The sequence below is a fragment of the Centruroides vittatus genome, unplaced genomic scaffold (assembly GCF_030686945.1).
Source record: "Centruroides vittatus isolate TY-2023 unplaced genomic scaffold, ASM3068694v2 contig_786, whole genome shotgun sequence".
NCBI lineage: Eukaryota > Metazoa > Arthropoda > Arachnida > Scorpiones > Buthidae > Centruroides > Centruroides vittatus.
The window spans coordinates 381,425-396,470 of NW_027122506.1; the positions used below are offsets into that span (position 1 = coordinate 381,425).

General features: G+C 33.7%; 1 protein-coding gene across 2 annotated transcripts; it reads right to left on the reverse strand.

Annotated features, from left to right (window-relative positions):
- Nucleotides 1–560: 560 nt before the first annotated feature.
- On the reverse strand, nucleotides 561–14,314 carry LOC136981660 (frequenin-2-like). 2 transcript variants are annotated; one of them, XM_067277997.1, is made up of 8 exons: nucleotides 14,203–14,314; nucleotides 6,254–6,278; nucleotides 6,091–6,139; nucleotides 1,776–1,865; nucleotides 1,628–1,706; nucleotides 1,459–1,547; nucleotides 932–1,006; nucleotides 561–859 (listed from the first exon to the last, which is right to left on the reverse strand). In XM_067277997.1, the coding sequence occupies exons 1-8, from the start codon at nucleotides 14,264–14,266 to the stop codon at nucleotides 767–769; spliced, it is 564 nt and encodes a 187-aa protein (XP_067134098.1). In that variant the 5' UTR covers nucleotides 14,267–14,314; the 3' UTR covers nucleotides 561–766. The 2 variants fall into 2 exon arrangements, with proteins under 2 accessions (XP_067134098.1, XP_067134097.1); XM_067277996.1 differs by having other exon boundaries at nucleotides 6,254–6,281.
- Nucleotides 14,315–15,046: the final 732 nt, after the last annotated feature.

Consider the following 15,046-nt stretch of genomic DNA (forward strand, 5'->3'; position numbering starts at 1 on the left):
ATCGCTCATCCTCCCAAAAGGTACCCTACCTTGCAGATCGGCCATCAATCCTGTTTTTTGTTTTCTCAAGGGCACCCGCTGTAACAATTATGAGCCTGGCCATATTCACGATGGGTATGATTGAAAAGGCCCTGTATAGCTCACAGGGCAGAAAAAGAAAACACAGTTAAACTTTCGTATTGATGAACTTTATTTTCATACGGTAAAAACCACATTATACAATCCTTTTAATGTATAAAATAAATACAATATACTTAATTTTATAATATATATAATTAAGGCTGATTATAATCTCTATGGTTACGCGCGCGATCTTCAGCAGATGGAGTTAAAATTTAATGGTTTTCTATGGGGAAATCCCTTTTGCAAAATTTCTCGAAAACGAAAGATGATAGAAACAAACAGTTTTTTGTATTAAAATCCTACTTGATTATTCTGTTAACGTACGGTTCAGAATTTTGAAACTCGAATTTGTGAATTTTCTATGAATTTTTAAAATCTTAGAAAATTCGCAGAAAAATAACAAATTCGGTTTCTAAAATTCTGAGCCGTAGGTCAATAGAATAATTAAATACGATTCTAATGCAGAAAACCGTTTGTTTCTATCTGTTTCCGTTTTCGAGAATTTGGAAAAGGATCCTCCCATAGAAAAAGCATTAGTTTTTTTAACTCCATCTGTCGGAGATCGCGTGCGTAATTAAAGAGGCTACAATCAGGCTTAAAGAAAAGTAAAACCAAGGAGGGGAATGTATATGTAAAAATAATGTTAAGACGAATATAAAGATAAGGCTTGAACGATTTTCGAATCCAGTTTTGAACCTTCTATAAATTCTTCCAGAGATATTTTATTATCTTGATTCTAAAAAATTCATTGGAATATTAATTTATTTATATATTTATGCATATAAAATAAGTTTAAATTTGTACTGACGCTATCTAATTGCTCAAATATTTTGTCAACTCTCTCTTGAGGGCAGTCGTCGTCTTGTTCCGCTGATTGGTTACCCTGTTTCAATTTAAAAATTTAAATCAGCCAATCATCGCTTTCAGTTTAGAAATAAATACGTTCAATTAACCTATAAATAACGAGTATTTAAACGATCCAATCAATGGAAAGATTTTTTTTTTAATTTGAATTATTAAACAAACGAATAGAATTAAAAATAACAATTAAATTAACCAATCAAAGTACAGCTTCTATTAAAAATTTAGAAACTTAATCAAATTAAAGTTAACAAATTTTTAATTAGCCAATCGAAAAACTTTTTAAAAATTTAGCTAAATTCGGAATCTTTATTAATTATTAAATATAGGGAGGCTCAAATTCAATTAACCACTGTAAATTTGTCTTACAAGAATTGCTCAAAATGGGATCCTTTTTTTTAATAACACGGTTAAATGTCTTGGGCCACCCCTTTATGTATATATATATATATATATAAATAAAAATGCCCTTACTAGCATTTGGTAAATGGCGTCGACTATGTTATACATCTCTTCTCTGGTAATGTATCCATCATTATCTAAATCATAAAGTTTAAATGCCCCTAATAAAACAAAATATTATAATTAAATAACGTTTTTATGCATACATTAGCATAGAACATTACTTAAAATACGTCATTACAGTGAAGTTTCTCGTCAACGTTCCCACGTGACGTGACCGACAGAGCTCTGATGAATTCTTCAAATTCGATGGCACCATCCTTAAAATTTTTATAATATTTTATATTTATTTATTATAAGACACTACAAGGTATAAATTTATGTTCTACCTGATTTTCATCGAATACTTTAAAAACGAGAGACGTAAATTTTGATGGATCGCCTTGAGGAAAAAATAATTTATATATTCTTAAGAATCCCTAAAAAATAAAGAGAAAATAATAATAAAAAATTTATTAATTTTGAATATTTTAAAAATCGATATAAATTGGAAACATATTTGCAATTTTAAACCGACGAATTAACAATTTCCATTTCAAATTGACCAATAAACGACTTCAATTTCAAATCGACGAATGAACGACTTCCATTTCAAATTTAATTAAAACGGTCTCTGTTTGTTTATTGGTTAAAAAAATATTTGAATTCTGATTTTTTAAATACATTTTACAATTTGTCAGAGGATTCAGTGGTTTTAAAAACTGGTCGTGGGTTCGCACCTCGACAACGGGCTGGCCACGCGAAGTTTTCCGGGTTTTCTTTATGTTTGTAACACCTAAATAGAAGTCAATTTCCAATATAAAGGCCTAATAAAAAAACAAAAAGAAAACAATAAAAATAATGCCTGCATCAAAGAAAGAAGTGTGACTACAATAATGGGCATTCTCTGCTTGGGGATGCCATTCAAGAGGACTTTCTACAGGAGATGACCCTGTTTTAGGTGTTAGAAACGAGAAGAAAGTATCCTCTACTGTCTACAACAGGGTGACTACTGGATAAATCAGACGTTACGGATAGTTTTAACAATGCGAGAACGACCAGTTTGGATTTTGAGTATCGAATCGTTGCGTGATTACAGTGACCAATTGGCTAGTTGAATTAAAATCGTGCATTTTTTCGCCTTTATTTTTGACTATTTTCACCCTGTCGGCACTTTTATCATGACCGCAACGGGGCATGATAAAAGTGGTTAAGTACGAGGACCACACATCCCCGCGCGAAACTTTCCTGGGGGTTACTCAAGCTCTCCGGATTCGATTCAGTGGTCTTTCACAGCGTGAAGTGTTTGGAAGTGTGAACAACATAGAAACACGTCACATGGCAGGGGGTATTGTCCTCGAACTCCTCTTGTATAACTGCACCAAAGCAGATTCTCATCTAGATTTTAAAATTATATCAAACTCATTAATGTTATTCAATTATTTCGCCCATTTTAAACTTCAGGTCAAGTTTCATATTTACGAAGGGACTAAGTTATATGGTCACGACAAGGGAGCCAAAAATAACAAAATAATAAGCAGCAGCTTTTCGCCTTGCAGAAAATGTAACATCGATCGAGTTGTTCCAAATAAATATCAGTCCGCCTGTTCCGGTTCCGGTTCCGTTATCTGAAGATAAAGCTGTCCACAGGTCATGTAGCTACCTCCTTAGAAGAGACTATTCACTGTGTTATACTACCCTTCTGTTATATATATATATATCAATAACAGAAAGAAAGTATGATAATCGGACAAAAAATGACCCTTCTGAAATTTTGCGTAGAGGTTTGTGTATTGGGGACATTGGTGCTATTAAATTTTGGTGGTAAAGGTTAAGAGGTTGAAATGATAGAAGGGACCACGTGTCGTATCTCGAGTGGGATAGAAATTAATGAAGATTTTACTCATTATTAGCATTTACAATTTATTTATAAAACTCCTATCTTCAAAATTAAGTTTTTTTTGTCATTTTATAATATTTAATGATATAAAAAGTAACAGGAATGCCTCTCGGGAGGCCTTCATATTAGGTTTGGTTTATTTATATAGGGCAATGCAACATGTGGGCGATCTGCTGAAGAGGGAGTCCCCTATTTAGGTGTTACAAATGTGAAGAAAACCCGAAAAACTCCAACCCGTTACCACTGTTTGGTGGTTTTATCCCTCGGCCATTGGTGGGTGTTGGAGGGTTAAGGATCAAACTACATAAAATTTTATTTTCGTCAAGTAGAAGGGAAATCACTTACGCAACACCATAACAAAATTTGAAAACATATTTTATCATATTGTGAAGCGAACGACAATAGCGTGTCAATCACTAGAGCGAATATATAAAAATTTATTCGACAGATAAAAAAGACTCACCCAGAATAAAATGGGCACAGAAATCTTTCCAAAAATGATTTACTACCCACCATTTTTTCCCACTTAAACGTCCCTCCATTACGAAATTTTAATGGCGGTTTCTCGTCGATGAGAGGATAAAATTAAATGAAATTTTAATTTTTAATTAATTAAAAATTAATAAAATCATTAAGTAGTTCTTTCGATATTTATTAATTAAATTTATTTCACAGCAAACACGCTGCCAACTAGAATGGGCATTAACCTAAGTCTTGGATTAAATCCTTAAATACACTCGAAGTGCACTTAAAGGTAAAGTAAATATGTGATTTTCTATTGAGAATATAAATTAAATCTGTTAATGGTCATTTACATATCGAAAATTGCATTCGACATTAAATAAATAATCGACAAGTGGAATAACTAAATCCTTATTCGCGTCAAAATCGATAATTCCGCGATTGAAAGAGGTAATGTGGTACACATTACCTCGTTCTCTTCTTACGTTGATTATTTCTCAGCTCATAGGGCTTCGCGTTATGACCTTAGGGCCTCGTAAAAATATGAGGCCCTAAGGTCATAACATTATTCGATGGAGAAGAAGGGTTTGTTATATTTTATAGCTTAGGGCGACAGCAAGTTTAAGTCTAGCTTTTGTTGTACCGATAAATCTCGTATAGAGTAGAAACAAGTAATTGGAGTAATGATGGGGTAGTATGCCCGGATAATTGAAAAATTGTGTATAACAGAATCGCATTTTCAGTGCATCTGTTTGACAACGGTAAGTTATAATTAACGTAACTAGAGAAGATAAACTCAGTCGTACTCTTCGTATAGCCAGTCTTTCTGTACTAATGCAGAACTGAAAGTGGAGAGAAGATATGTGCATATGTTTTCGTTAATCCATGAGAGGTAAGTTTTTGGATAGATGCGGAGGTAAAGAAGGAAGAAGAAAATAGAGGAGGATATGGAAGAAATAGAAAAACGGGAGGAAGAAAAAGGAAGAGTTGTAGGAAGTACGGGGTAGAAGAAAGAGTAGGAGGATGGGAGAAGGAGGAATAGGAGAAAGAGAGGAAGAAAAAGAAGTTGTAGAAGGAAGGGAGGTAGAAGAAAGAGCAGGAGGATTTGAGAAGAAGGAGGAGTAGGAGGACGGGGGAAGAAAAAAGAGGAGAAGCAGGACGACGGAAGAAAGGAGGAGGAGGATGAATAAGAAGAAGAACGACTAGGTCTTCTTACCCTGCATTGCCAAATTGTTTAAGATTCGTTTATATGTAATACAGAAACTCTATTTTTAATTACCTTAACTATTCATTGATTGAATCTGCAGTTTATCGAACCACAATTAATAAAGTTTTACTATATTTTGTAAAAATATACCTGCTAACATTGTATTTAATTATTATGCTGTTTTGAGTATTTTACTTAACACATCCTCACACAGTTTTCATAACACTTAACACAGTTTTCTCTTCCAGAGGTTCCTAACCCAAGAAGGGATAGAGACTAATAACGATGATAATTCACAATTACTTCTTTGAACCTCCCAAAATATTTGTAAACAGACATTTATAAAATAATTCATCATTATTATTATTTTCTAAAGAGAATAATCTCTTTAAAAGTAATTTATTTTCCAAAGCACTATAATAAAAATGAGAAAAACCATTCTTGTAATTATTAATGATGTCGAAAGTACTGTACACGTCATTTCAAGTATTCACAAACGTCTAGACTAAATTTTAAAAAAATAATGAAAACATTTAATAATGTAAAACATTAAATTTTAATAACCGAGACAATTTATTTATTTTTAAAGCGAGCCAAAGCGAGAAAAAAAAATTTCAACAACAACGAGTTGCGTAACTTTCCCGGAAATAAAGTTAAAGTTGTTTATGGCGCCATCTGTTGAGCTTTTATTATACGTATTATAAAAAGGCAAAAAGCTTAATTTTAAGGGTAGAGATGAGTTTTATAAATAAATTGTAAATGGTAATAACGTATAAAGTCTTTATTAAGTCCGATCTGCTTGAGATATGACAACATGACCCCCCCCTTATCTCTCCAACCCCTCGACCTTTAACCACCAAAATTTACCTGCATCGATGTCCATAATATACGAAACTCCCTGGAAAATTTCAGAAAATTACGTCAAAAGACAGAAGAGTTATTAAGCTTCAAATGTGGGTGAACAACTGTAATGCAAATCAATTTCTAGAGCAAAGTTATTTCTAGAATATTTCGAATTTATATGTAAGGAGAGTATCATTATTCGAAATATATATATATAAAAGTAACGTTATTAACGTCCACTTTAATCATTTACCTGCTCAGTTAGCAATCCATCAGGACAGTCTTTTCTAAACCCCTTATACCTGATAGGAAATAATTATAAATAAATAAAAAATGTTTATGGAATAAATTCGAAATTATTTTTAATTACATATATTAATATTTATATATTTTATATAAATTAGAAAATAACTCACCATTGCTTTATCTCCTTCTTAGTGACTGCTTAGATCAGAAAATGAGAAAATTACATTATAATCCCGAAGGAACGACAATGTAATTAATTCATTTTTGGTAAAAATTAAATAAGAAAAAAAATGGCGCTGGTAATAAATATTTGGTTATTCTAATGAGTTTTATTAAAATTATTTAGAATTAGAGTTATTTATTACCATTAGCAAGTGATTGGATCAATTACCTTAAATTACTTTTATTAAAAAGCGTTGTATTTGTCAACAGTTTTTAAAGTTCGTTTTTTTGTGTGACGTAATTCAAACTGACCAATCTGACAACAGGTTATTAAAATTTAAATTTTGGATGCGTAATATTCAGTAGAATCCGAAATGATTGATTGGATTTTTATTAATAAAAGGTCGAGATGCCTAAGCCACTTACATTTTGGAGGCCGATTGTATTAAGAAGAAAAAACGACAAAAACAGTATTAAAAATTGCATTACTTTTTTTATAATAATAATAAAATATGACAAAAATAAAGGTCTTTTTTCTTACATACAAAAGCCCATTAGTGGCCGCGAATAACACCTGTAGTTAGTCGCGGGTTCGGACCCCATCAACGTGAAGTTTTCATTACCTAGCCCCTAATTAGGGGTCAGTTTTCCAGAAAGCCATCCTAGAGTGGCCCAAGTATTGGGTTGCCTTATCCCATCAATGTAATCTAATCTTAACACACAAGAAACACAATGCGGTATATTCGAGGCATACTTAAGAAAGCACGAGTCCCACGTTGGCCCTCTTGATTAATAGGATTTATTGGTGTTTGTAAAGACCGTTTTTGTCACAGTGTACCTCGGTAAAGCGTGGTGGGAGCTCTATACCGGGATATAGAGCTATTCCTAGCCATTATTCCGTTAATAGAATGTTGAATCTATTTTGAAATTGAGGAAAAATATACCAAAAAGTAAAAGATAAAATTTGATTTTAGATTTTCCTTTAGGAGCATGGAAAGGGAAAGTCTCCGAAGCTACAACGTAACGAAAATTGGTCCCATTTTCTGAACAAATTGAATGATACAAGACACAGCTTTCGACTGATAAGCTTCGTTAAAACTTTAAATATAGCAATTATTTACTCTTTACAAAAAGTTAGCACAATTATTTTTAAAAATTTCGGTAGTTTTGTACGAAATATTTTATTTCAGCGCAAGATAAATCGTGAAATTTAAAATTAATCATCAAATTTGTCCGAAGAAAATTAAAAAAAAAAAAAACAAAAAAAATCTAGCAGAGTTGCATAACTTTCCAGGCCGTAAAGTAAAAATTGTGCGTGGCGCCATCTGTTATGATAATTTAAAAACTATTTATATAATTAATTATTATAAAATTGCAAAAAGATTAATTTTTAGGATAGAGATGAGTTTTATAAATAAATTGTAAATGCTAATAACGAGTAAAGTCTTCATTAAGTCCGATTTCGCTCGAGATGTATCACACGACCCCCTCTATCTCCCCACCCCCTCGACCTTTAACCACCAAAATTTAATAGTATCAATGCCCCTAATACACAAACTTCCCTGCAAAATTTCAGATACTTTTGACCAAAACTAGAGGAGTTATTAAGCTTTAAAGAGGATGAACCCCCTCCACACACTTAAAACTACGGAGACAGAGATCATTTTTTTTGACCAATCGCCACACTTTCTCTCCGTTATATATAACAACCGAGAAAGCAAAAATTGAACTGAAAGCGTCTGAACCAATCACAAGCAAGAAAGAGCTTTCTAGCTACTCGTTTCTGACGTAATTGTAATGGCCACGAAGCCAGGTTTCGCTGTATTTATTTAACACTTAAATTTTCAGTTATAAAATATAATTTCAGCTCTACAAAATATTTTAATAGGACGGCCCGAAAGTCAATAAGATAAATCAAGAAATAATAATAATAATAACGGCTGAAACCGGGCAGGAACAGTTGCATGTTGTTACACATAACAACATGCAACTGTTAATTAAAGATTAATAATACATGAAATGTATTCAAAGTATTGATTTTTCATTCTCCCTCCTCTTCCTAGTGTTTATAATTATATTTATGATTACTTTTCTGTATAAAAAAAATGATTTTTGATAGACAATATTATTACGAATTTATTAAAATTTAGCGAAACTTTATTCATCGCAACACAATTCACACACAGTTTAATGTAATATATATCGACTGTCGCGACGAAAGTAATTATCTAGCGTAACATTTCTGTTACGAGATGATTTCTGAAAGAAGTTTCATTAACGTTTCCTCTCGTATAATTGTTATTTTTCATGCTGAATTTTTGAAAATTATAATATCGTAAACCCCCGAAAAACAAGTGTAAGTTGGGTCGCTTCTTGGTATTTCATAAGCACACAAGAAGACATTTATTTCAATTATTTCATCAACAATTTAAATATATTTTCCCTTTGGGAAGAAGGGAAAGGCAGTATTTACAGTTACTATGACAACTTGAAATAAAAGAATGAATAATTGGTGCTATTGTACGATTTCTAAGAAGTTAAGGATGTGCACGCGGAGAGTTGGGGGTTTAAACCCACCGTTTGAGAGAGCCAGACAGCCTAGGAGATTAACAATGGCATCCACGTTGGGGTGGTCGGATGGCGAGGATTTTTCGTGGGTGGTCTGTCCGTTTAAATGTCTAGGGTTTTTCACTTAATGGACTGATTACCAATGAAAAATTTCTAGGGTTCTCTACCGGATTCGATTCCGTGTCTTGTATTGCTATCTAGATGCGATGCACTAGGATGCCATGAGGCCCAAGAGTGGCAGTATGGATGAGTCCAGTGAGCAATGCTAGTTGGTCCCAGGTTCGAGCCTGGTTAGTCGCGTGCAGGTTTCCGGGTTTTCCTCACGTGCCTAACATCTAAATAGGGGCGGGCCAATTTTAGCATAGAAAGTCTCCATGGGAGGCATTCCGATCCACTTTATGTTGCACAACCTTATTCCATCAAACCAAATCAAACCTAGGAAGTCATGAATGAGTTAAAACCTTAAAACCACCACCTTATACTCTATCATTAATTTATATGACAGGCACAACATTTTGAGACCTACGTATCATTAATTAATACAAGCCCACGGTCGAGAGGATAAAAGCAGTGAGCACTAGTAGGTGGTCGCGAATTCGCCCTCCCAACGAGTTGGACAAGTGAAGTTTTCCGGCTTTTCTTCACGCCTCTAACACCTAAAATAGGACTCGACGTATTCATTTAAAATTTTAAATGATAAATCATACCCAAACACTTCACATTTTATTCTGAAAGGGCTATGGGCTATATCTTTCAGTACTGATGTTATCGATGCAATTCAGTACAATTTCATATGTTAATGTATTAAACTAAAAAGCTTCCCCAATGGCCGAGTGGATAAAACCATAGGTCGTGGGTTCCTGTCTTCCAATGGGCTGGCCACGTGGAGTTTTCCAGATTTTTCATGTTAGTAACACCTAAATAGGGGACAGTTTCTCGTGAAAGCCCTCCTCCGCAACAGATCGTCTGTGTGTCGCATTGCAATAAAGAAATATACCAAACACCAATAAATACTTTTATCCAATCTCTTGCTACATTGTTATACAATGTTTATTGCTATCTACTTATATAAATTTATTAATTTTTTTTCTGAAAACTGATGCGGGATGCACTTTATAGTTAAATAAACCATACATATGCGGGCCGAACCAGATTCACTCAATCGTAACGCATTTTAACATAAAAAAACCATACGAGAAAGCGACATTACCTTAACTAAGCAGTTTTAATGATTAATTGCACTTTCAAGTATTTAAAATGTAACGTATTCTTGCATTGTAAGTAAAAAAATCTTCATACCAGTTAACAGAAGAATAAAAAACAATAATTATACCAGCAATTATTTATTGTGACATCGTCACAATACCGGTCTGCAATTTTTAATCATATTCTTAATTTATAATATATGCATTGTATCTCAAATTAGTGTCTTGTCCCTGTACATTATACTTTTCTTGACAATAAAGTCATGCCAATCACTATGTGACTCCATTCAGGGAGGAATGTTTGAATTGAATTCACGTAACTTCTGGTCTAGACCGGAGGTTCATATATAGTTAATCATGGCGTCCTGTCCGTAAGCTTTCCATATCTGGTCTCGAATTTCATCTATCTAACACTGTTGTCGAGATTAAGGAAGGACAGCCAAATCAAACAGCCAGGTGGCCCTAGGCGGTTAAGGTGTCAGCCTATCTCTCTGAATGACTCGGAATTGAATCCGGGCAGTAGGAAAACTCCAGGAATTTTTTGGGGGGTGGTCTGTCCCGGATATGTAGAGCCTCCATTCTTCATCATCCGGTTGCTTTCATTGTGAGCCTGGCTGTGTTGGATATCATTAAAAGGACCTCTAAGTAGCCGCAGGGCAGAACATCATTTATTTCGTCAGAATGATTTTCTTGACCTAGTTTTTTTCGAGTATTTCGTATTGAAGAATTATTACATAAATGAAATCCTGTGACACGTTGCTTGACAGGTGAATTCTTTCGATGTTTCACTTCAAGTACACCACTCCTTGCTGGTACTCAATGGTAATAGTAATATTAATATAATTCTGACAGATATAAAGCAGAAGTTTTATATCTAATAAATCCATAAAGTTGTAAACTGAACCGTGAAATGAAATGTAATTCACTACAGCTTATGTCTGAAGTGTATATTTATACTTCTGATACGACGTATTAAAGAAAGTATCAGCCTACCGCTCTGGGGAACCATGGATAAATCCGGGTGAGCAACTCCTCAGCGATATTTCATGGGTGGTCCACGGGTGCTATGGCCTTACCTCGCCATTGGCCACCTCCGTGTGAGTCTTGCGATTAGATGGGTCTGATGGAGTAAGACAACACAACAATTGTGAGATTTGACAAGAGATATCTTCCGGGAGGATCCTGTTTAGGAGTTAGACACGTGAAGAAAACCCTAGAAAACCAGCCGATGGGCGAGGGTATGCCTCCCGAAAGGATTTTTTTTGGGGGGGAAATGGCCCCTATTTAGACGTTACTAACGTTGGCGAGGCGCAAACCTACCAGTGTTCGGTGTTTTCTTTCCACTCGATCGCTGTTGGGTGGGCCTGGCTGAACCCATGTCGGCACGATTAAGTAGTTCAGAATTGCATTTGTTAATATAAACGTTTAGCTTGAAAAGAATAAGCAATTTATATATTTTTTAAAAAATATACACACGGCAGATTTAAATTCAGGCAATACGTAGTAAAATGATACCTTGTTGATTAGCCCACAACTTCACCGTGATGAATGAAGATTGCAGACTATACAGTAATTATTGGCTACAGCAATCTTTTGAATTGCCAAATGATAAGGTTTCAGCTCGGATATCTCATAGAGTTTCTATAGAAAATGCTTTTTTACTTCGTATCCTAAACATATCCGGGTATATAAGACTTGGATTGCGTGACAGATTACTCGATCCACATCTTATATACATCCCGATGTGTAGTTTTGTAAATAAGACTGGTACCAAATGGTAATTTTTCTGAACCATTTCTGCCCTGCGAGCATAAGAGGGCCTTTTTTCAAAGCCTATCGTAGATTCGGCCAACTGGTATTTTTTCCGGGCCCTTTTCGCCCTTCTGACACTATAAGAAAGGCTTTTTTCAAAGCCTATCGTACAAACCTGTGGAGAACGGCCACTGATTATAACTCCAAAAACAAAGGTCGTTTTTACAGATTTTTTTTAAAAAAATATTCTTTCCTCTTCAACGTCCCCCCCAAAAAATGGCCAGTGTTTAGAGGTGGCCGTTATCAGAGGTTCAACCGTATTTCAAATGTGTTTTAATTATGCAAATTACTGTTCTGCTTTAGGATGAGTTTCCTCCAGCAGCATGCAGTGACCATGAAACAGATGTACAGTACGATACTTATCCTGATCATTGAATAGAAAACTAATCTGCATTCGACCACGCAAAATTATCAATTTTGCAAACTTTTCCTTCATATTTTCAACTTATATTTTGATATTAACAGTCCGTAACATCACTTCGGAGTAGGAAAAAAGCTTAAAATAGCAAAATTAAGCCTAGAAAAGATAGAAAATCGATAAACTAGTGTGAGAAAAAGAAGTTGCAGAGGAGCATTTGCTTACTAATACTGTTACCATTCATTTATATCTTCCAAAGTCGCTCGTAATTTCCGCGTAATTAAATTTGAAGCGAAAGAAGAGCGAGAGGAAGTGGGTCACATGTTTGGGACTTCGTAACAATCGTCATCTGTGGATGATGTATGGTTGCCACGCAGAATTTTGCTCGATATTTAGATAAAAACGAGTTAAATCTGGAAGGATTTCCATCAATTTTCACGAAGAAGCCTCCTTTTTATGCAGAATTCTACTTTATAAACCGATTTACCCGAGCAGATGCCAAGTTTTTCTATTTATACTACAAGAAAACACGCTAACAAGTTGCGAACTGGATGAGCTAACAGTCAAAAAGCAGGTAATAAAGAGAAGAATAAAGGAAAAATAATAAGCATCCATCGAGAGAATAAGAAATAATTAATTATATTTCTTAAAATTTAGTTTAAAAACACACCGCCGCAATAATGGTCACCCTAAACTTAATTTTTAATGTTTATGCAAGCCAAACCTTTGAACAACGGACACTGACGGAAACATAAAAAAAAAATGGCGGTTGTTCGGAGGTGACCGTTGGAAGTTAAGAGTATGCATTTTTATTCGAATAAAGTTGCCGGAAAATGGCCGTTGTTTACAGGTTATAGTATGCAATTTTCTTTTAAAAAAAATACCGAAATTAGCCGCTATTTAGAGGTTATAGTTCTAAAAATAGTTCCCGAAACTGGTCGCTGTTTACAGGTAGCCGTAATTAAAGGTTCTACTGTAACTGCACACGTTGCAAAAAAGGGGGGGCCTTAAATTTAGCCAAAAAATCGAACAATTCGAAGAAGAAGGAGAAAAGAAACTAAGCTTCCAGGTTTATTTTCCAGTTCAAAACATTTTAATTTATTATGTCGCAATTGATAGTTGTTGCAACAAGTGGAAAAAATATATTCCTTCCCCACCGACTTTTATTTTATTTTTCTACATACAAATACACACAGAACGAATATATATACTATGTATTTAAATATTGAATTTTCTCTTTACAGGAAGCATTTGTCAAATAAATAACAATTTCTAAAGGTATAGAATAAATGTATCTTTAGTGTTTGTCTTGTTGGTTGTAAGTTGATTATGTAAGTCTTCCCTATGAAACCTTTTCAACATAAAAAAATTATCGTATCAATTTTTTTTTATCCTGTTTTATCTTTAAATCGGAGATCGACGTGTTTATCTTTATATATATTTTAATTCTTGTTTGATGCAATCAATTTTTGCTGGACTTATTAGGACCTTTTAACACCCCTCGACTGATTCGATAAGGGTGCCGAGATGCCCTCCAACATCACAACTGATTTAACAAGGCTGCTGAGTGGCGATCCAACACCATCGCACTTAATTTAAGGACCATTTAACACCATCTAACTGATTTGTCAAGGGGCCTTCAAAACAATTCCAACTGATTGACAAGGGGCCTTCAACATAATTCCAATTGATTTTTCAAGGGGCCTTAACACCACTCAACTAATTTGATAAGGCGCCTTTAAAACCATCGCAACTGACTAGTCAAGGGGCCTTCAACACACCCAATTTGAGAAGGGGCCTTCAAAACCATTCCAATTGATTTGTCAAGGGACCTTCAACACCACCTTAACTCATTTGCCAAGGGACCTTCAGCCCTAACCAAACTGATTTAACAAAGGCTTCAAAGGCCCTCCAGCACCATCTCAATTGATTTAACACAAGAAGTTTACATTAATATTAAATGAAAAATAAAATAAAATAAAATAAAACGTATAAAAATATGAGAGATACTCACAATAAGTTTCATTCTCTAACCTTTCGAGGACGTCCCCTTTCAATTTACTCGCTTTCTTCCCCATAGGAGAAAGAATACAACACACTTTCTTCGACGTGCAGGTGCATCTACTCTCAAGCTCAACATACATATTAACTAACAATTCTCCCGCTAGGGGCGTTTATACAACTTTCAAATACATTATAACTGACCCTAACAATATATTCCAGATTATATAATATTAACGGTAATTTTCAAATTGTTTTTACATACTTTAAAACATTATTTAATTAATTAATCTACATTTTATTAATTATTTTAAAATTTTATTATGTATTTTAAACTTTAAATATTATTTGAAAAATAATAATAATAATAATAATAATTTTTAAATATTAAATCACTTATAAAGAAACAAAGTTTTTGAAAAAAAAATTTAAGTCGCGACATCTATCGATTAAATTTAATACTAAAATGGCAAATTTGAGTATTTATTTTTAAAATATTTTTTAAAATTATACTTAATTTTTATTGTATTTTTAATTTTAATTTTTCGAGATTTTTTGTTTTATAAAGAAAAATATATGAAGAAAAGGATAAGTAAGTAAAACAAGTAGCAAGTAATTGCAAGTAATAACTGTAAAAAGTAGCAAATAATTGCAAGTAATAACTGTAAAAAGTAGCAAGTAATTGCAAGTAATAACTGTAAAAAGTAGCAAATAATTGCAAGTAATAACTGTAAAAAGTAGCAAGTAATTGCAAGTAATAACTGTAAAAAGTAGCAAATAATTGCAAGTAATAACTGTAAAAAGTAGCAAGTAATTGCAAGTGGTAACTGTAAAAAGTAGCAAGTAATTGCAAGTAA